Raw genomic sequence first — 23,265 nt, 5'->3', positions numbered from 1 at the left:
GCTTATTCTAAGGGAAAAAATAAACTCAGCTCTCAGGCATTTTGAGTCCCATAACAGTAAAATGGCTTGCCCAGAGTCACAAAGTAGTTAGAATCCATTTTTTTTTTCCACATCGAATAAAATGTTTTTCCTTTATGGTTTAAAATACACACAAACAGCTTCTATCAACTAGATAAGACAGACTGGTCTTCCAGCTTTAAGTTTTACAGAACCATCTAAGAATTTGTCAACAGTCTCATAAAATGCTTAGTGCCACCTAAGACAAGTGCTATACCTATAAGAAATACCACTAGTGTAAGATAATAAAAGGTCTTAGAAGTTCTATTCAATCCCCTGTTCTTCTTTCTGTTCTTCCATGGTGAACTCACCCACTAATTTTGTTTTTCAAAATTGCTTAAATATGGAGCTGGGGATGTGGCTCAAGCGGTAGTGTGCTCACCTGGCATGCATGGGGCCAAGGTTCGATCCTCAGCACCACATACAAACAAAGATGTTGTGTCCACTGAAAACTAAAGAATAAATTTAAAAAAAAAATTTAAAAAAATTGCTTAAATATAAGCTAAAATAGAAAAACTGTTCATAAAATAAATCAAGGAAGAGTTACATTTTTATCCATTAACTTACACCTATTCATGAAATGTAAAATCATATCAAATGGGTGATTGGATCTTCTCAAAAAGAACAAAATATCTTATTGAAATAAAAAGATGGGCTGGGGATGTGGCTCAGGCGGTAGCACGCTCGCCTGGCATGCGTGCGGCCCCCGTTCGATCCTCAGCACCACATACAAAGATGTTGTGTCCGCCGAAAACTAAAAAATAAATATTAATAAAAAAAAAAAAAGAAATAAAAAGAAACTTGCTATCAATCAAGGTCTTCTTTCATTCTTTCAACTAATTTTTCCATGACAACAAATTATCTGAACTTTTATCAGACAGTAAGGATATAAATATAATTAAAATAAATTAATTTATCATTAGTAAAGACTCTTTAGCTATCAAGTAAATATTAATAATAAATAATATTTTGTACACAATGCATATTTTCAGATTTTAAAGCAACATAATCTTTAGGGACTTGTTCATAACAACATTAACTTTTCCATTTTCATAACAAATCTTCCACAATTAAATATTTGCCATAAAATACAAAAGTTAAATCCTCTCATAATCACATAAATATAAAATATTCTCAGGGCTGGTGCATGTTCTACATGCATGTTCTCAGCATGTACAAAGCCCTGAGTTCAAGCTACAGCACCACAAGTTAAAAAGAAAGAAGTCAGGCAAGGTGACACATGCTTGCAATCCCAGTGACTTGGGAGGCTGAGGCAGGAGGATCACAAGTTCGAAGACAGCCTCAGCAACTTAGCTCGAGGCCTTAAGCAACTTAGAGAGACACTTTCTCAAAAAAATTAACAGGATTGGGGTATACATCAATGGTAAAGAACCCTTGGGTTCAATCCCCAGTACCAAAACAAAAAGAAAGAAAATATTCTCAGGTTAACTGGTGGTGGAAATAATTCTGTCCCACTACTTTTTATTTCCAGAACAGATGAGTAAAATTTCATAATCAAAGAACTATCTTTTCTAATTAACCCCATAGAAGTTAAGGTTCATAGGAGTTTCCTAGAAGCCTAGAAAATCCTGAGCTAAACCACAGTTTAAATTCAAGTGTGTCTGGGCTGGGGTTGTGGCTAAGAGGTAGAACACTTGCCTACCATGCATGAGGCACTGATTTAGATCCTCAGCACCACGTAAAAATAAAATAACGATATTGTTATAGCTAAAAATAAATATTTTTTAAAAAATTCAAATGTGTCTAATTCAAAATTCATTCTTTCATCTTTTTGCCTAATAGAATTACTATTCCTGTCGAATCTGTTGTCCTCGACTATGATGGGGGCTGAACCAACATTCTAGCTCCAGCCAAAAATAAGAAAAAGACATTGAAGACACTGAAAAGTGACCAAAGGCAGGGCCAATGGAAGGTAGTGAACACTTCGAAATAGACAACAGCCCTGGATGAACTTTCAGGTTTTTGTGGACTTTTGCCTGAGAACAGCGATCAATCAGAGCTAAAGGAGGTAGCTAAAACTCAGAAAGAAACACATACACTGGTTCAGGAATTAGAAGACATAGTTGAAGGCAACCATGGGAGCTGGGAGGTGAGAGGAGAAATACCTAAAAGAAAAGAGCCACAAATTCTTCAAATGAATTCTGGCCAAATCTCTAGCAGAGTCTTTTTTGGGGGGCAGAGGGAGGTCCCAGGGATTGAACTCAGGGGTACTGGACCACTGAGCCAAATCCCCAGCCATATATATATATAATTTTATTTAGAGACAGGGTCTCACTGAGTTGCTTAGCACCTCGCAATTGCTGAGGCTGGCTTTGAACTCAGGATCTTCCTATCTTAGCCTCCCAAGCTGCTGAGATTATAGGCATGAGCCACCCTGTCTGGCTTCTAGCAGAGTCTTGATCTATATACCCACAGGGCAAACTCCATGCAGCCCACCTAAAGGTAAAAAAGAACTAAACAGTAATTTTATTCGCTACTAACCAAGGAAAGACAAAGTTTGGAGTTCAAGTTCAGCTAAATTAACTGCCTGATTAAAAAAAAAAAAAGTTCAGTACTCTTCAGAGGACTATAACAGAATCCAGATCCTCTATGATGTATCACTTATAATATCTAAAATATAATTGAGAATTGTGAACACACAAAGAAAGAGGAAAGAGGCAATCAATGGAGAACAATTCTGAGATGGCCAATACATTAGAATTAGGAGACAAGGATTTTAGGACAGCTATTATAGCTATGCTTAACAACTTAAGGAGGGCTGGGATTGCAGCTCAGTGGTAGAGCACTTGCTTAGCATGTTTGAGGCACTGGGTTTAATCCTCAGCATCACATAAAAATAAATAAATAAAATAAAGGTATTGTGTCCATCTACAACCAATAATATTTTAAAAAAGAACTTAAAGGAACTATGCCCACAGTCAATGAATAGAAAATCTTATCAGAGAAACAGAATTGAAAAAAAAAAAAAAAAAAAAACTAAGTAGGAAAATTCAATTCTTAAATTTAGACAAACAAATCTGAGTGGGTTTAACAGCACATTAGAGATGACATAAAAAGAGTCAGTGAACTTGAAGACACAGTATTAAAAACAATTCAGTCTTGTGGGGCAGGGGTTGTGGCTCAGTGGTTGAGCGCTTGCCTAGCATGTGTGAGGTGCTGGGTTTGATCCTCAGCACCACATATAAATAAACAAATAAAATAAAGGTATTGTGACCAACTACAACTAAAAAAAATTAAAAAAGAAAAACAATTCAATCCAAAAAAAGTGAGAAAAAATTGGAAAATAATTAACAGAGCCGTAGTTGCCTATTAAACAATGTTGAAAGAGTTAACAAATGGGCAATCAGATTTGCAAAAGTAAGGAGTTAAAAAAAATGGAACATCTGAAGAGAAAAATGGCTGGATAAGAACTTCCACCTTCAGACATAAGAGTAACAAGGAATAAATGTACCCTCCCACCCAAAATAACTGAAAAATATTAAATAAATGAAACGGTCATTTTTAAGATATTGAACACCAGCCAATGAAGGATAGAGGCCCCTAAAAAGCAAAAACCAAAGAGCCCATCTGTCTCCCTAAACTGAGAAGGATCTAGGAGTCAGGGGAAGCCCAGGAAGATAGTTCATAAAGTAGGGTACATTGGAAGACAAGCCACAAAAAGGCTCTGGAGATCTGCAAAAGATCAGAGCTACAGAAGGCCCCCCTGAGCCTTCAGATGAGTTTAACCCTATAAGCATGTGGGAAACCACCTAAAGAAACACTGGGGTTGGGGCGGACAGTGCTGAAAGAATTAGATAACCAATCCTAAGAGGTCACATAGACCCAGGGGTACTTCTTTTAACATCAGCCAGAGTGCAAAACCCCATAGTTCACAGATCAAATCAAATATCAGTTAGAATACAAAAAACTGAAACTCTCAGATATTACTACTGGGAATGTAAAGTAATTAATGACTGGAAATCAATTTGACCCATTATAAAAAGTTAATTTCATTTACCATATGACCCAGTCATTCCTCGTCTAGATATCTAGTCAAGAGAAATGAAAGCATGTGTCTATAAAACAACATGTGTGTGAGTGCTCACAACAGCTTTATTTATAAAAGCCAAAGATGAAACAACCCAAATGTCCATCAATACAGTGGACAAATTGGGATATACCCATCTAATGAGATAACATTCAGCAAAAAGAGAAATCAAACATTGGTGAACTACAAAATAATTATAATGAGTGAAACAAGCCTTAGAAAAAGACTACATACTGTAAGATTCCATTTGCATTAAAAATGTAAATGCAAGGGCTGGGGTTGTGGCTCAGTGTCAGAGTGCTTGCCTGGCATGTGTGAGGCACTGTGTTCAATCCTAGGCACCACATAAAAAGAAAATAAAGGTATTGAGTTCACTACAACTAATATGTGTATATATATATATATATATATATATATATATATATATATATATATATTTTTTTTTTTAAATGTAAATGTAAATTAAATTATAGTGACAGAAAGCAAAGCAGTGTTGCAAGGGGTGAAGAGGTGGATTACAAAAGGACAGAGGGAGATACACACACACACACACACACACACACACATGTATCTCCAAACCCCAAAATGTACACTTTAAATATATGCAGTTTATTGTGTCAATCATACCTTAGTAAAATTGTTTAAAAAACAAATTAAAACATATCAAAATTTGGGTAAAGCAGTACTTCAAGAACTTACAGCTTTGTTGAGTTAAAAAAAAAAAAAGTAGCTGGGTGCAATAGCGCAAGCCTGCTCTGGAGGCTGAGGCAGGAGGATTGAAAGTTCAAGCCAGCCTCAGCAACTGCAAGGCTGCTAAACAACTCAGTGAGACCCTGTCTCTATATAAAATACAAAATAGGGCTGGGGATGTGGCTCAGTGGTCGAGTGACCCTGAGTTCAATCCCTGGTACCCGCTCCCCCCCCCCAAAAAAAAAAGAAAGAAAGAAAGAGAGAGACAGGTCAACGACCTATATAATTCCACCTTAAGAGGCTAAAAAGTTAAAAGGCAAATAGAAAGCAAAGGGACTGTTAAAGAGAAACAGAAAGCAACAGAAAAAATAACATGTAGCATAAGCCATCGCCTACTGCATCCACCCACCTAAGAACCTCACTATACCTCCGTGAAGGCAAGCTGTGGTTCCAACCATTCTTTTGAGCTCTTGACTCTGGGAAGTGTGGCAGTTACCAGATCGTGGCTGCCTAGGTTTTTCATTGTGGTCACGAGTAACAGAGACCCTAGAAAAACTAAAAGTCATTTAGTAATTAAAATTCACAGACATCATCTTTTCTGTTTAACAACCAATACTTTTGACTTTGAGCGGATGTGAAATGGGGTTTGAACACCAGCCAACCACGTTTTTCCTAACAAGAGGCTTCCCCTCAAGGTGTAATTTTTTTGTTTTAGACAAGCTCTCGCTAAGTCGCTTTGCTGAGGCTGGCCTCGAACTTCCAATTCTCCCGCCTCGGCCTCGCGAGCCGCCGGGCCTGCAGTGGTGCGCGCCGCGCCCAGCCCCCGCAGGCTTGTGACGGCGTCTCCAGAGCCAGACGTTTTGCAGCAGGTGTGACTCTCTGAACCTACGCCCAGCCTCTACTACTACAGGTACCCCCCAAACCAGCCAGCTGGCAACAGCCTGGCCTCGAGGAGTCCCGTGTGCAGCGGTTCTCTACCTTTTGGAGCCGTGTGTGGGAGAACTGCACCTTTCAGGCTACCGGAGCGCAGGCCGAGCTCCTTAGAGAAGGGAAGCTGGGGCTTTCGGGCAAAATCTGCGAGTCCTCAAACTCTGAGAGACCACAGCCTCCCCAGGGCCTGCGTCTGCGGCAGAGGCTGTCGGTGGGCGCACGGGCAGATCTAGGCGCCCACTCCGGCACTGGGGCGCGGGCTCGCGCGGCCTCCCCAGCCCTGGGCTCCGCGCCCTCGGCGTGCACCGGGCCACTTGGCTATGCTGCACCACGCTGGGCCCAAGGCCCGAGAGCCGCCCGCCCAGGCCTGCGGCCTCAGCCCGAGCGCGCGCTTTGGAACGCACGAACGTTCGCGTCCAGTGTCCCCGCGCCGCAGCCCCGCGCGGCCCCTCCGCCGCGGAGGACGCCACCAGGCTGCGCTGGGGACGCTGAAGCGGGCGGAGGACGGCGAGACCCGGAGCCGCGCGCGAGTCGCGGTTCGGCCGACTGGCCGTAGTCCGTGCTCCTCGGTGACAGGCGGCCGTCACAGCCAATCCCGCCGCCTTCGCCCGCGGCGGTTGACCTGCCCGTCCGCGCCACGCCCGCCGTCTCTGTACCCAGGCGTCCTCTCCCTCAAGTCCTCTGTGCCTTGCGTGCGTCTCGGGGCCATCGGGGCTGGAGATTAGCCGCCCGCACCTCGCTCCCTGTCCGGCTCCGACACCCCGCATCCCCGTGACCAAACTACTGGAAGGGAGCGGTGGGGAAGAGGCGTCTGCCCTCTGTATCCCCGCGGTGGATGAGTTGTGCTGCTGAGCACAGTCCAAGATGTTGGGTCTTGGGCGGGAAATGTTGGTTTAAGGGACTTTAATGTTGATTTAAGGGACTCCCTTTTTACTCCCTGGGGTGTTGATCAGTGTCTATCCTTGGCGCAGGTGCTGGTCAGCGGGAAGGGAATGTTGAGGATTCATAACTCATTTAGCTCCGTAGTTCTCCGTTCTGGCTGCTTTGGAGTTCAGGGTTTTGGGTTTGGGGGTGCCACCATGTTCAGTTTGTTTTTAAATCCCAGGTGATTTTCATACAAACATAACTGGAAAGCTCTGATGCTATGCGATTTTCCAAACAGCCTCATAACCCACTCCGTGTGAACAGTGATTTTCTTTGGTTCTGTTTTCCTCCTTGAGGGGTGGACACTGGATGATGGGCCACCATTTCCACTCTTCATTTTTTTCAAAGTACCCACGCTGATATTAAAGCTGTAGGAAATGTTTTAGGAACATTTTGCATTCTCAGGCCTTTTAAGAGGTAGCCAGAGTAGATGACTTCATCTGTAGTTCCCATTTCAGATCTAAGGGAGCATGAGCCACTTGCAGAACTTATTGTTAGATAGTCTCCTGGGAACGAAGCATGTGGACAGCGCAGCCCTCATCAAACTACATGAGCGGAGCGTGTGTGTCGCATCGCCAGGATTTAGTGTAAGAAAAAAACAAGTTTGGGCATAAGACTTTTAAATGAACTTTTCCTATAAAGAGCTAGGATAATTATATGGGGTTTATGGGCCACATAGTCGCTGTCAGTCATTCTACTTTGCAGGAGTAATGGAAAAACTAAAAGAATGGGTGTGACTATGTTCCAATAAAACCTTTAGGGGAGGCGGGGAGGGGAGGGGGGGGTTGTTCGGTATTGAACTGGGGGGCACTTGACCACTGAGCCACATCCCCAGGCCTGTTATTCATTCAGGATATGAAATTCATGTCCATATTTCATTTAGAGACAGGGTCTCACTGAGTTGTTTAGTACCTCGCTTTTGCTGAGGATGGCTATGAATGCACCATCCTCCTGCCTCAGCCTCCTGAGCACTTGGGATTATAGGTCTGTGCCACCAGCACTGGCTAACACGTTCTTTATAAACACTGAAATATGAATTTCACATGTCACAAGGTGATGTTCTTTTGATTTTTTCCCCCCAACCATTAAAAAATGTAAGAACCATCCCCAACTTTCAGATCACAAACAGGCAGTGGCTACTGGCATAGTTTGCTAACTCCTGGTCTATTTAACCTCCACAGCTAATGCCGAGTGATGTCCGAACACTTGTGAATGGATTTGCCAAAAACCCTTTGCAAACCCGCAGAGAAGGGTTGTATTTCAAGGAGAAGGATTATAAATGTGTCCGGGCAGATGACTATTCTCTTTATGCTAAGAATGTGAGTGTTCAAAATTTGAAGACAGCTGTGTAAAAAGCTTAAGAATTTGACTCTGATTTTCTTTGTACTTCCTGAACATTTCCATAAAACAGATTAACCTCATCACTGCCTCGAACAGTCTAGTGCCAGGAAGGCATATCTGAAAGAAAGTGCTATCAGAAAGCCTTGTTCGACAAGCATTCATTCCAGATTTTATCAACTGAAGCTCGCCTGAACTCTCTCTTTCCAGGACAGTCCATCTTCATACTCTACTTCTTCCTCCTTAAAAAAACAAAATGATACTAGTTGATTATTTCTTATCATAAACGCTTAAGACCAGAAGTGTTGCAGATTTTAGAATCTTTCATATTTTGGGATATTTGCAGATATATAAGATCCCTTGGGAATGGTACCCAAATCTAATCATGAAATTTATTTGTTTTATATAAACCTTCTAGACATAGCCTAAAGGTAATGGTATACAAATTTTCAGTGTGTCTGCAACTGTACTGTGACCTGTCACATGAGGTCCATGGGGAATTTTCCACTTCTAGTATTTAAAACTTTGGAGAATTTCAGATTTTGAATTTTTTTTTTTATTAGGACCTCTTGGTGTTCTCTTACCTATAAGGAATTCAGGAGATGAAATTCATGTCCATTGGATGTCTCATATTATGAGTTCAGCACACTTCACATTCTAAACAAAATAGTCTCCTTTTACAGAGGAGGCAAAGCAACTGAGGCTTTAAAAGGATAAATAATTCCTCCATAGTCATGCAGCAGAAAATGGAGGTGCTAGAATTCAAGCCCAGAGCCAACGAATTCCAAGATGTATTGCCTCTGTGTTATATCAGTTGTTCCACTGGGTTAGGACCTTTGCAGGGCATTCTATTTTATTCTTTATCCAGGACAACAGAGGTGTGATTGTTGTGAAGACCCATCTGTTTCTTCTGGTGGCCACTTATATTGAGGGAATGTATCCAAGTGTCTGTGTAGAAGCCACAGAGAAACTGGGTAAGTTTGCCTCCCCACGCCTGACTTTAGTCCCTGTGTGTCAGGTCTTCTGAATACAAGTAACAGTGACCCAATTCAAACCAGGTAGGGGAGAAAGGAGGAATTTACAGAAAAGATATTGGGACTGTTGAATCACTGTTGAAATAGTCACTGAGTCACAGGCAAAGCAGATGCCAGGAATGGGAACACTGCTAGGACTCTTGTCTCTGCTTCCAACTCAACTTTATTCTATCCTATTACAAAGTACCTCCTTCATGGCTGGTATCAGGGCCAAGCCTCCCATCCTATCCCTTAATTTCTCTTAGGACCCTGACTTAACAAGTCCAGGGTCATATGATTTATCCCATTATTAATCAGGTATGGAGGAGGGGTGGAATGAGGGAGCAGGTTAAAAAGCAGGTAAGTAACTGCTGGCCCACCTTCTCTGAAGGAACCTTTTATAGAAAGTTACTGGAAGCCAAGTAGCCACCTTGTTGATGTGCATAGCATTCCTCGTCTATGTCTATACCTGCCCCCCCCCCAGTACTGAGGACTGAACCCAGGGCCCCACACATGTTAGGCAAGCACTGAGCTACACCCCACCAGTTTTTATTATTATTGTTATTATTAGTAGTAGTTGTAGACACAATATCTTTATTTTATTTGTTTATTTATATGTGGTGCTGAGGATCGAACCCAGTGCCTCACATGGGCGAGGCAAGCGCTCTACTACTGAACTACAACCCCAGCCCAAACACCCCAACAGTTTGAAAATTTTATTTTGATATAGAATCTCACTAAGTTTCCCAGACTGGCCTCAAACTTGCAATCCTCCTGTCTCAATCTCCCCAAGTAGCTGAGATTACAGGTGGGCACCATTATACCTGGCTTTGTCTATACATTTTTAATATAGATCTAAGAGAACTAAGGCAAAATTTGAGCTTAGTAAATAGCAAACTGTTCTGTGTTTTATAGTCTTCTAAATTTCAAATTCTTTTAAAAAATTATTGAAATTACATAAACACTCCTTTGAAATAGTAGACATGTCTTGCAAGGAAAGCCATCCATTCATCCTTATGTCTCCAGGCCTAGCACATAGTAGGCACAACATTGTTTAAATAAATAATATGGTTAGATAATTTACTATTCATTAATAATTACCAAGCTATGTTTTCTTTCAGGAGACTATCTAAGAAAAAAAGGATATTAAGTCATAAGAGGACTATAAAAGACAACTTTTTCATTTTAGAAGAAAACTATAGATCCCAAAGAAACAATGTCTTATTTTGTGGTTGGAAAACACAAGGCAGAAGATACCCAAAAAGAAGACTGAGTTAAGGGGGCAATTTTTCTTATTTCAATAGATTATCTTTGGAATTACTTGATTAACTTCTTTTTCTTTATTGTTAGTTTTGTTTTTGTCTTGGCCATTGGCATGGAGTGTGAGAGCACTGAGAAAACTGTTGGGAGTTTTCTCTCTATGAGGCTCTTGTACTCCTAACACCAGATAGACCAAGAATGCGAGGCCCTAACCACTCTTTATCTAGATGACTACTCAGAATGATACTGCAGCAAGCAACCTTAAAAAATGATATGTTTCCCTTCAAGGTAAAGAACAAACTTGGTCATTGCTTGCTATAAAATAAGTAGAGTCCCTGAGCTCAACATTCCTCTCCTATAATGTAGTTCACTGCATTTATGACATCCCTTTGGTCTACATCACCAGTGTGGGATCTAGAAGTAAGGGGGAACTTAATGCCACCCAGCAATGGGCCACTAGTCAAAGTGTTAGATGAACATTCCATATTCCATCTGAAAACATTTGGTATTATTGAATATTGTACTGGTCTTCTCAAAAAATCAGGGATTTCTGACTCTACTTCCCTCACTGCATCCTAGTCCACACTACTTAATAAGAAAAAATGGTCACTGAATGCAGCCTTTCCAAGAAAGGATTCATCTTCTTCTTTGTCAGTTCCTGGATAATGATCAAAATGATAAGTTAGAGGCTAGGGTTATAGCTGAGTGGTAGAGCACTTGCCTCGCACATGTGCGAGGCACTGGGTTTGATCCTCAGCACCACATAAAAATAAAATAAAGATATTGTGTCCATCTTTAAAAAAAAAACTTTTAAAAATGATATTTAAAGAGTCATAGAACCATTTTGAAAATTTTGGATTTACCCTGACCATTCCTGGACATGATATATCTTTGTTTCCCCAAAAGGCAACCCCAGGACAGTCTGGTTAGTATACTAGTATAACTAGACTATTAGTATACTCTTCAGATGTTCCCTAGGGAGGGTATGACTTAGACCACTGGCCAAGGCAGAAGAGACCTAGGGAATTCAAACATTTTTTTTTTTTTTACTTATCAATGGACCTTTATTTTATTTATATATGCAGTGTTGAGAATCGAACACATGCTAGGCAAACGCTCTGCCATAGAGCCACAACCCCAGCCCCCAAACTTAATTCTTGATTAGCCAGCATGGACTGGCATGATTCTACATCATAAGGGTAATGACTATCTAAAGAGCACGCTGCTTTCCAGGTCCCTCTAACTGTATAATACATGGGCCAAGTGGGGATATAATGGGTCCCTAAATTTTGTAAAGCTACCCCTGACCCTCTCGTGTCTGACCCTTCCAAATAAAATGTCTGGGTGCAAGTAGGGCATGATTGGAGAAAAATGTAGTTATAGCAACTGGGATGGGATATACCAATTATATAGCCATGGAGGCCCTGGTACCTGGAAAGAGTACATCTTAGACCTCCCAAGATAGGGAAATGCAGAAACGCCTTAATCCTTTTTTTTTTTTTTTCTTCTAGTGCTGAAGGTCAAACTCAGGGTCTCATGCATGCTAGGCAAATGCTATACCACAGAACTATATTTTCATTCCCTCCTTAATACTCTTTTTGTCCCCTCAACTTGGTAAAATAGTTATATGGTCTACCTTACTAACCTTGGTAAATAGATTGAAATGAAATCTTAGACCCTTTGCAGTTCTTTACACCAACAGGCAGCAAAGTGCAATATTCCAAATTCCAAAGACAGTGTGCTGGGGAAAATCGTGTTTTTTAGTGTTTATAAAATTCTCTCATTTTCAGGTTGTGTAACAGTTGTAACAGTCTTTCAAAGAACTTATTTCCAGCATCATTCCTTTTCTGAGTGTGGGTGTTAAGAGCCAGAGATTTTTTTTTCTTGGTCAGCCTTACTACTAGTCCAATTCGTTTGTTAATTCAGTTGCATGATTCTTATTTTGGATGAAAGCTTACAATGTAAGGATTATAGGGTGCCAAAAGAAAGGAAAATTCCAAATATTTTAAAATGTAAAATCCTCTTCATTCTCTATTGTTCAAAAATGCATCATATGGCTGGGCATGGTGGTGCTCTCTTATAATCCCAGTGACTCAAGAGGCCCAGGCAGGAGAATTGCAAGTTCAAGGCTATTCTCAGAAACTTAGCAAGACTGTGTCTAAAAAACAGAAAGAAGGAAAAAGGAAAAAGAAGGACTGGAAATGTAGCTCAGTGGTAAAGTGGCCCTGGATTCAATCACCAGTACTGAAAAAAAAGCATCATAAGTGAAAGAGAATCCTATGAGATTCTTATAACAAAAAGGACAGTCCTTTTCCAATAAGAATGTCAACAGATTTTTTTTTTCTTTTCTTTTTTTGGTACTGGGAATTAAACTCAGGGGCACTCAACCACTGAGCCACATCCCCAGGCCTGTTTTGTATTTTATTTAGAGACAGGGTCTCACTGAGTTGCTTAGGGCCTCATTAAGTTGCTGAGGCTGGCTTTGAACTCGCAGCCCTCCTGCCTCAGCCTCCTGAGCCACTGGAATTACAGGTGTGCACCACAGATGTTTTTTATAAATGATGTATGTCTGCAGCTCCAAGATATTAGTGAAAATATATTTAAAGCATGTGATAAGATAAACAGATATGATCAATAAAATAGCAAAAAATATATTGGAATTAACATTTTTACTTTTTGAATCCTCCTGAGTATGTAAGTTTAAACAAGGTGCACTAAATGGAAAAAAAAAGATATAATTAATAATCATGATAAGTCTTCAAAAAGCTTTATTGGTATAATTCCAGAAACTGAGAACTTGAATGACACTTTTGACTGAGTAACAAATCCTTTACATACTGGGTGGTTTCCAAGTCTTTGCCTTTAACTAAATTGGAGCAAGACCTAATTAAGCTGTCAGCTAATAGATCATTGAAAATAATTTTTGATAGATCATTATATAGTTTTTATCATATAACTCAGATATTCAAAGAAGTAGCTGGCATTTCTATAATGGAATTTCTTATCTGATTTATGCAAACTAGGTTTCTCAGAGCTTGCCTACTCAAATGAAATATTGGAAGAGAATTAATGTTGAACTCAGTCCCATTGTAGCAATAACTATTTGCTATAGTCATAACTATATAACTATAGATATGACTATCTGTTTACTTTCTATGTTTAATAATTACTAATATTTAAAGTAATACATGTTTTCATAAATTGTAGACTAATATTGTAATGATAAATAAATACAGAAGAAATTTAACTTTTAGAATCTGCTGGTTATAGGAAATAATTTTTTAAAATTAGTTTCAGTTTATATACATATTTTTGTTGAAGATAAGAATGATGGGGGGCCCTGGGGATGTGGCTCAAGAGGTAGCGCGCTCGCCTGGCATGCGTGCGGCCTGGGTTTGATCCTCAGCACCACATACAAACAAAGATGTTGTGTCCTCCAAAAACTAAAAAATAAATATATAAATATTAAAATTCTCTCTCTCTCTCTCCCTTTAAAAAAAAAATAAGAAAAAAACTTAAAAAAAAAAAAAGATCAGGGGGCTGGGGTTGTGGCTCAGTTGTATAACACTTGCCTAGCACATGTGAGGCACTGGGTTTTATACTCAGTACCACATAAAAATAAATAAATAAAATAAAGGTACTGTGTCCAGCTACTACTAAAAAAAAGAATGATCAGTAGGCCAGGTACAATGGCACATACCTTTAATCCTAGTTGTTTGGGAGCCGGAGGCAGGAGGATTGTGAGTTCAAAACCAGCCTTCACAACTTAGTGTGAGGCCTTTTAAGCAACTCAGCAAGACCCTGTCTCTAAATGAAATATTTTTTTAAAAGAGGGGCTGGGGATGTGGTTCAGTGCTTGAGTGCCCCTGGATTCAATTCCTGGTACCAAATAAATAAATAAAAGATTGACCAGTAAAAGCTTGGCATGGTGGAACATGCCTGCCATCCTAGCTTCTTAGGAGGCTGAGGCACAAGGATTGCTTGAACCTACAAGTTTAAGATCAGCCCAGGCAATATATCAATATCTTGGCTTAAAAAAAAAAGCAAAATGTAGCAGGATATAATTCTATGAGAAAACCAGAATAAAAATATGGGTACTACAAGAAAAATAAAATTATAAAACTACCAACTGCTAAAGAAGAGCCTCTTTGAGTCTTTAGTGAAGTCTTGCAAATCAAATTGCTCTGAAATCAGATTCCATTTTATACATTTAAAAGTGTGAAATAAAAAGAAAAATGAAATTATGTCATTTGAAGGAAAATGGGTGAACCTAGAGACCATTATGTTAAACAAGTCAAACTCAGAAGGTTAAGGGTCCTGTGTTTTCTCTGATATGCAGAAGCTAGAGAAGAAAGAGGAAAAGAATGGTGGGGGCCAGGATCTCATGAAAATCCAAGGGAGATCACCAGAGGAAAGAGACCAAAGGGTAGGAGGTGGGGAGGAAAGGGGGAAGTGATGGGGACTAATATTGGTTGAATTATATTGTTATATAGGTATTGGCGGCATGTACGAATATGTAACAACAAATCCCATCAGTATGTATAACTATAATACACCAATTTAAAAATGTAGAACAAAAATAAAACAAAAGTATAATATAAGAAATTAAAATGTCAGTATTGATGACCAGAAATCAATATCTTTGGCAACTATTTAAGATGAAACATTTTAGATATCAACCTAAAAAATATAAGTGTAAGATCAGGTGAGGCGGGCAGTGACCAAAGGAGGCAGATTTAAAAAGGCCACCCAAGGAGATTTTATTGAGATATCACTCCCCTGAGGAACTCATCAGACCGACAGAGTAGACAGGAGAAGGGTCTGAGGAGAAACTATGTGGGAGCTCGACTGGACTGGAGACTTGGGGGGGGGGGGCTTAGGCAGGAAGGGAAGGGCTTGGGACAGGAAAAGGTGTTTTTAGAGTCCTTGTCCCACTGGAGTTGGTCAGGGGAGCTGGCTGAACTCCAGGATTGGCCAGGAGGTCCTGATGATTGACAGGCATTTCTGTCAGTGCCTGATTGATGTTTCTTTTCCACGCTGCCTGCTTTGTTCTAAGTCACCTCCACCCACCTATAAGAAGGAACACATAGTTTTTGAAAATTCTTTTTGTCTATATGAGAATTAAAAAGTGTGAAGAGCACCACCAGATTAAGAAGAAATACCTTGGCCCCTGAGTCATGGAGGATGGGTGCCCAGGAAGATGGCAAGTAGCTAAACAGGGGTAGACCCAGGGGCCAACAGGCCAACTTCAAGTCCTTCCCTCTCCCAGAGCCTTCCCAAATCCTGGGTCTTGGGATTTGCTGGATCAGCCTCAGGGTAAAATGCCATGGAGACAGGGGAGGAGGAGCCCAGAGAAAGTCCTGCAGGCACAGAAGCTGGTATGGTACCCACAGTGAATTTCTCTGGCTTCCCCAGGGAGAGTGTTAGTCCTTAGGCTGTTCCAGACCACGAATCACTGAAGCCAGATTTAAAGATAGGTAATTAGTGTAGTTACGTAAATCAGGTATAATATAGGGTAAAATCGAGAATGAAGGCCATATTGAGAAGGGATTCCGGGAAAAGGGGAATTGAAAATGTTCCCAAGGAAATGTTAATGAAGCAGCTGTCCCTGGCCAGATTACACCTTTGGCCCACCTGTCTCCCACCCTTTGGGCCTTCCCCACCTACATTCCATCACTGCAAGATAACAGAACAAAGGACAAAAATGCAAGTGACAGGAATGCAGGAAATCTAAAAATAAACCTTAGCTATAAAAAAAGGGAAGTACTTCCCCCTCCATGGATTTCATCTCTTGAGTCCCCTTCTTCCTCTGGGGAGAAGTCTTTTCTGCTGTCCTTAATAAAGCTTCTACTTTCCACTCTACACTTGCCTCCGCATGCTTCTCTGGTGTTATACTTCAGCATTGGGGAAGCAAGGACTCCTCACTGGTAAACAGCGGTAACATCACCACTGAGCTACCGGGCCACCAAGCTAGGTCTTGGAACTAGAGAAACTACTGCCTCAAGGTGACTCAGCAGAACTTCACGGTGTAATGCAGGTTGCTTAAGATGAACAAACAGACCGCCCAGAACAAAGTCCCTCCCTGACCTGGGCCTGCTGCAGCAGGTTGCACCCATATTAGGAAGTGAGGCCCAGGCACCCCCATTCTAGGAGGGAAACACTCTTGGCAGGATGGCTTCAGGTATGGCTCTCTTCCTTCTTAGCTTGTTGTCCCCTCCTCTCTGGACAGTGTACAACTCCCTGGGAAGGCAGGCTGAATCTCAGGGAAAGGGACTGGTTGCAGTTGCAGGGGCTGCACTGCACCACACCCTGGGCCACAAATTATGTCATACTGGCTAAATCTCCACTTCTTTAATTCCAAAACCAAGTAGCTGCATTACTTGTCCTCTTCATGCTGGAGAGGACTCAGGATGCGTAACCGCTGGAAATTTAGGGAGGGAAGTCACAGGTAGTGAGACATAAGGCAGCTGCAGTGACATAATAGGCCATGGGAGGCTGGTGTCAGGTGACCCTGATTTGAGTAAGGGGCTTCTTTCACACCTGTCTCAGTCTCCTGCCTCTTCCCCATTTTTCCTCAGATAGAATGCTAGCTGTGTACTTCGACAATCCTGGGGGACCAGAAAATCTCTACATAAAGGAGGTGCCCAAACCGATCCCCGGGGAGGGTGAAGTCCTTCTGAAGGTGGCTGTCAGTGCCCTGAACCGCGCGGACTTATTCCAGGTATCGTCGCTGGGGAATGGTAATGGGAGAGCTGCCTGAATAAGGAACTGACCCTCCAGCAGGTGGAGCCAGGTGTATCCAGATGGGTGGTTTGGGTTCTCCTCTAATCAGATTCCCGAGGGCTTCCAGCAACCCTCGCGATGCCTCACTGAGCTGGCCTTGGACACCCCATAGAACCCCACCTGAGGGTGTGCTGAGAGCGTCGGCATGGAAATCAGCAAGGAAAGAAACCGGTTCGTTTGGTGGCTGCAGGTGCCTCCACACTTGCAAGTGGATTCTTTTCTTTAACCCTCTCAACTATCAAAGGAGACAGGTATTTTGGTCTCCATGTCAGCGATGAGGAAACTAAGAATAGCCAGCAAGCGCCTTAAGCCAGAAACCTGGGATTCATTTGGTTTCTCTCTGCTCTTGCATCCATTTCATCAGCTTGCTCGGTGGATTCCACCTCCACGAGAGATCTCAAATCAGGCCAGTTCGTCGTTTCGCTTCTGAAAAGATCTGAGTCCTGGCCAAAGTCATCTTACCCCAGTTCTTGCAGCGCCCTCTGCAGTACATTCTCCAAATGGCAACTGAGGGAACAGACCGAGATCCCTATGCGCTTGGGATAAAATGGAAATGGCCTACCCCCAGGGGACCTGCAGCTTTGGAGGGCGGCACATCCTGCACCAGAGCTGGAGCTACTTCCCCTCCCCACAGCCATCCAGCCACCTTCACAATCCTTCCTGCCTCAGAGCTTAGTGTTTGCCTTTGTCTCTCAACCATTCTTTGGCTGTCTGCCTCCTTCTTTCATAGGTAGCTTGGCATTATGTTTATAGACCTTACCTTAGTCTGTATTTACATATTTATTTGTTGACTTCTTTAAAGTCTGTCTTCCCCCACTATACTGTGAGTTCTAGCAGGTCAGAAGCCATCTGCCTTGCCTAGCACAGGGCTTGATAACAGGAAGCATGCAGTATTTGTTGTATGACAGATTACAAAGTAGAAGTTGGGTACAGTGATGATGCTTATAATCCCAGAGAAGTGGGAGGCTGAAGCAGGAGGATCACAAGTTTGAGATCAGCTTCAGAAACTAATCAAGGCCTTAAGCAATTTAGGGAAACCCTATCTCAGAGTAAAAAAAAAGGGGGGTGGGGTGGGGGGTTCCGGGGATGTAGCTCAGTACATCTGAGTTCAACCCAGATTGAACCCCTGGTTTCAATCCCTAGTACCAAAAAAAAAAAAAAAAAAAGAAAGAAAGAAAGAAAAAAAAAAAGAGCAGAAACAAAGTTTAAACCCAGATCCATTTGACTCCAAAGTCCACAGAGCTTGCTTTCAAGAAAGAGGGAATCATTTGGGCACAGGAAGAAGCTACCTCCCCTACCTCCCCTGCTGTACCAGAAATAACACTGGATCCCCAAGCTAGGTTAGAATGGTTTCATGTGGAAGTTCAGAATCATGGGTAGCAGACAGAGGGCCTGTGCACATTTTTTTTTTTTTTTTGTACCAGGGATTGAACCCAGAGGCACCTCAAGCCAGTGTAAAACCAGAGGGACACAGGTTCCTTTGTTTGGATCCTGTTTGGCTCCAAGGTCCCAGATTATGCCAAGCAGCCATAAACTGAGTGCCTCACATGCTGTTGGCTGAAGTCCTGTGCCACAGAGGTGGGCCAGCACCTGCACAGGTAGAGAGAACATGAAAGCTAGTTTGTATAACATTCATTGCTGCAAGATAAAATTTCTAGCTAGAAAAGATCCTGTGGTAGCCCACTTTATTATACAAACTAAGTTCAGAGCAGGAGACACGGGGTTGAGATGGCAGAAAATCCACTTGCCAGCCCACCTCTAACCTCACCCTTCCTCTGGGGCCCCACTGACTGCTGGACTGAGACTGAAACTAGGGAGACATCATCTTGGATGGCTTTCTCTGGGGTTAATACTTTAAGTGACCATCTCTAATAAGGTTCCTTACAACAACTGTTTTTTTAAAGACTATCCAACTTTTCTCCAATCCCAAAAGACAATACTTGAACTCCAAGCAGACAGCTACCTTCTCCCTCCAACAACAAGGAGGGCTGATACTTGACCCCTTGTATCAGACCCACTTAACTTGTCTGTCCCTCTCTTTGCAGAGACAGGGCCAGTATCACCCACCCCCAGGAGCCAGCAGCATTTTAGGACTTGAGGCATCAGGATATGTGTCAGAGCTGGGGCCTGGCTGCCAGGGGCACTGGAAGATTGGGGACCCAGCCATGGCTCTGCTGCCTGGTGGGGGCCAGGCTCAGTATGTCACTGTCCCTGAAGAACTCCTGATGAGCATCCCAGAGGGACTGACCCTGCACCAGGCTGCTGCCATCCCAGAAGTTTGGCTCACCTCCTTCCAGCTGTTACATCTTTTGGGTGAGGATGCCTCCTGCTCACTCCATGAGACACGGCTCAGCTCCCCCAGGAATCAGTCTCCTCAAACTCCATTAGTCCTCCAGCCCCAGTGCCCTACCTCCCCTGCTGTACCAGAAATAACACTGGATCCCCAAGCTAGGTTAGAATGGTTTGATGTGGAGGCTCAGAATCATGGTTAGCAGCAGACAGAGGGCCTGTGCACATCTTTTTTTTTTTTTGGTACCAGGGATTGAACCCAGAGGCACTTAACCACTGAGCCACATTCCCAGACCCACATATGTGTATGTATGTGTGTGTGTGTGTGTGTATATATATATATATATATATATATAGTTAATTAGAGACAGGATCTTGCTGAGTTGCTTAGGGCCTCTCTAAGTTGCTGAGGCTGGCTTTGAATTCGTGATCCTCCTGCCTTAGCCTCCCGAGTCACTGGGATTACAGGCATGCTCTACCACACCCAGCTTGTGTACATCTTAACACTGTGCACAGCAACAGTTCTGGCTCCTCAAAATCATGCTGAGCCAGTGCATCAGAAGGGGTTGGAGACATAGCTCACTGCAGAGCACTTGCCTTACATACTCAGTGGCCTGGGTTTGACACCTAGCACTGCAGAAACAAAAAACTCAGAAGGGGCCAGTCAGTTACTTTGTTTATTCCTCCTCAATCCCACCGAGGTCAGCCAAGAGCTCATGTGAGGGAGCCTAAGAAAACTTGATCCCTGCCATCAGAGAGCTCAGTGTTACCTGGGACCTGTGCACAAAAATCAAACAACCATAGAGTTTGGAAAGGTAGCCTGTCTCTAACTGAGACGGGAAAAGTTGGAGTGGGCAAGGGTTGTCAGAGGTGGGTTTGAGAACAAGAGAACTTAAGTGTGAGTGGAACTGTAATATACAGAAAGCACATCAAGGTGGCTGAAAAGAGTGAGGTCAGCTACTCCACTCAGAGGAGAAGGTGACTGTTGTGCAGACAGATTGTGGTGGTTTTGAATGCCAGGCTGCCTGGACTCAAAGGCAAGCCAGTGGAGAACCACTTTCCATTTGGGGAAGAAGTATCATAATGAGAGTTCCATTTTGGGAAAAAGAGCCTCGTGCCTCTATGTGGTGCCTGGATATGTAAGACCACTTGGAGGCCAGTTTCAGACTAAAGGACTGGCTTCAGGTGGTGTCAGTGGGAATGGTGGCTATTCTTACTGAGTAGGTCAGACATGTGCATTTTGGTGTTATTTCATAAGTAAAACAGAGGTTATGGATGTGGCTGCTAACAACCTTATTTTATATATATATATATTTTTAGTTGTAGTTGGACACAATATCTTTATTTATTTTTATGTGGTGCTGAGAATCGAACCCAGTGCCTCACACGCGCACGGCGGGCTCTCTACCACTGAGCTACAGCCCAGTTTCTAAAGGTCATTTACTACTAACAGCCTATTTCTAAAAGTCATTTACTACTTTGACCAGAGGGAATAAGACAAAAAAGAACTATTGATATGCTCAGAAAGCAAGAGATTAGGCATTTGGTCCAAGTGTCAAGTGATCATGGTAGAATGCCTATGTGTGAACATGTAGTAGTTGGAAAGTAGAATTGCTTCTGTGGTTTCTGTCACAGGAAATGTACAGGCTGGAGAAACTGTGCTAATCCACGCAGGGGCAAGTGCTGTGGGCACAGCTGCCATCCAACTCACCCGGATGGCTGGTGCTATTCCTCTGGTCACAGCTGGATCCCAGAACAAGCTTCAAATGGCAGAAAAGCTTGGAGCAGCTGCTGGATTCAATTACAAAGAACAGGATTTTTGTGAAGCAACACTGAAATTTACCAAAGGTAAATAACTGCTTCTACAGTTCAACAGGAATTTCAGAGGTGATTAAACAAAAATCCTCACCAAATCCAAGGCTGCTAGTCCTCTCTATCAGTCTTGCCTATGCTAAATACACTACAGCTGCTCTGGTCAAATTCTAGTATTCTTGTGTTTGACCACGGGAGACAGGCAGCCAGTACTTATTTAGGTCTAAGATGTTTTCCATGTGCATTCTTGAGTGATGTGATTCATGCATACTTTAGAAACTGGATAATCAGGCAGATTATCCTGATTATTATTCCCAACTAGCCAATCCTCAGTGAGTTAACAGGAAGCCTAAGACAGAGTACACTCATAGTAGGGCTTGTGTGGGAGCTTCCTAAATGGATGAATAGATGGGTTTATGTCTATATACCAAGACCAAATATGGATATTTTTTGCTAATCCCTTTTCATTTTTCATATGAGAAGAAAGGGACCAATAAAAACAAAGTTAGGAAGTCTGTGATTCTGATGTCCCAGTGCATAACTTCCATGTTAGCCTGCCTTATAGCCTGAGGTGGCTCTCCTCTGTTCTGCTCTTGTTCACTCCTGGGTGAGAGGAAATACCAGTTATATTGTTGTACTATTTCCTTCTTATGGTGGGTAGTGATCAGAAAAGATGAACTCTATTATACATGCTATGATAGAGTTCATTACCTAAACTCTATTCACAACAATGTTTCTATGACCAATGTTTCTAGTTCTAACATACATTTACCACTTGCATCTCTATTTATTTTTACCCATATATCTACAAACATACCATGGAATTGAATTCCAAATTTTCTGTGGCTGATTAATAATACAAATCTGTTTCCTATGGAAGGTGCTGGAGTGAACCTTATTCTAGACTGCATAGGTGGATCCTACTGGGAGAAAAATGTCAACTGCCTGGCTCTTGATGGTCGATGGATTCTCTACGGTCTGTTGGGAGGAGAAGATGTCAGTGGGCCCCTGTTTTCAAAGCTATTTTATAAACGAGGAAGTCTGATCACTAGTCGGTTGAGAAATAGGGACAAGAAGGTGAGTGAGGAATGAAAAGAAAATGTGATTGATCTATTTACCCAGAAAATTGTGCTTTGTTTACATTACACCCAGAATAGAAAGCCTACAAAGAAACCTGCCACCTTGTGGATAAATAGTTTCAGAGAACTAATTCACATCAGTCAACAGAAGCTTCTGCATCTTGAAAAGAGTGTAGCTAGTACTTTGTATACATAACTTTCTAACAGAATGGACAAAGCTTTGACCACATTAGGAAGACTTCTAAGAGTTCCAAGACTTTGTTTTCAAAGGCAGAACTCTTCTCGGTGTGCTAAGAAAGCTTAACAGGCAAGTAAGTCCCTAGTTTCAATAGATTATATGTTCCTACCATTTTTTCTGTATGATATTCTAACAGATGCCAACTTTGGGAATGTCTCCCACCATAGGGATTCACACCTCTAGGGGAGAGCGAAGTTTAGCGTTCCTTTTGCACTGACACTACCTGAGTCCTGTCTGTGTCTGCCTCTTGCATGACACCTTTATTTTAAAATAGTTCTTAGGCTGTCAGTGACACTATTATTTTATTCCAAACTTAAGTCTTTACCTGGTATTGTACAGAGGTTACACATTTGGGAGCATGCAGCTACATAATGGGAAGTGAGCAGATGTGCTTTTTTACACGTAGGTAGGGCATTAAGGCTAAGCAGGAGAGGGAGTGGTTGGGTAAAGCCTCTGTCCAAACTCATGGTCTCCTTTTCTTTATCTTAGTACAAGCAAATGCTGGTGAAAGCGTTCACAGAGCAAATTCTGCCCCATTTCTCCAAGGAGGGACCCCAACGTCTCCTGCCAGTGCTGGACAGAGTCTACCCAATGGCTGAAATCCAAGCCGCCCATGAGTACATGCAGGCTAACAGGAACGTGGGCAAAATCGTCCTGGAATTGCCCCAGTGAAGAAGGGGGCGATGCAGGACACCCGTCACCCCGGGTTTTCCCAGAGTGAACTTGGAGAGAATGCTCCTCCAAAGTCCTCCTCGTCAATTGATCGTGTAAAGCTGGTCTAAGTAAATAAAGAGTGGACTTGAA

At 42.2% G+C, this 23,265-nt stretch overlaps 2 protein-coding genes across 7 annotated transcripts in view; one reads left to right on the top strand and one right to left on the bottom strand.

Annotated features, from left to right (window-relative positions):
• Fam228b (family with sequence similarity 228 member B) overlaps positions 1-6,297 on the bottom strand; it is a 22,422-nt gene extending 16,125 nt beyond the window's left edge. The window contains 2 exon segments of the mRNA XM_046441356.2: positions 5,223-5,350; positions 5,774-6,297. Of these exon segments, the coding sequence (XP_046297312.1) occupies positions 5,223-5,318 (96 nt within the window). The 5' untranslated portion in view covers positions 5,319-5,350; positions 5,774-6,297.
• On the top strand, positions 5,512-23,265 carry LOC124090655 (profilin-4). Of its 6 annotated transcripts, XM_058578387.1 has the most exons (10): positions 5,599-5,705; positions 7,108-7,236; positions 7,831-7,968; positions 8,856-8,961; positions 14,600-14,686; positions 16,839-16,981; positions 19,089-19,356; positions 20,968-21,180; positions 22,025-22,221; positions 22,951-23,265. In XM_058578387.1, the coding sequence occupies exons 2-10, from the start codon at positions 7,120-7,122 to the stop codon at positions 23,131-23,133; spliced, it is 1,452 nt and encodes a 483-aa protein (XP_058434370.1). In that variant the 5' UTR covers positions 5,599-5,705; positions 7,108-7,119; the 3' UTR covers positions 23,134-23,265. The 6 variants fall into 6 exon arrangements, with proteins under 6 accessions (XP_046297311.1, XP_046297309.1, XP_058434370.1 ...); XM_046441350.2 differs by lacking the exon at positions 14,600-14,686 and having other exon boundaries at positions 5,601-5,705; XM_046441353.2 differs by lacking the exons at positions 7,108-7,236; positions 7,831-7,968; positions 8,856-8,961; positions 14,600-14,686 and having other exon boundaries at positions 5,580-5,705.

The sequence above is a fragment of the Marmota monax genome, unplaced genomic scaffold (assembly GCF_021218885.2).
Source record: "Marmota monax isolate L192 unplaced genomic scaffold, Marmota_monax_Labrador192_F-V1.1 WCK01_AAM20220418_F8-fsc00010, whole genome shotgun sequence".
NCBI lineage: Eukaryota > Metazoa > Chordata > Mammalia > Rodentia > Sciuridae > Marmota > Marmota monax.
This window is presented reverse-complemented; position numbering and strand designations above follow the sequence as displayed.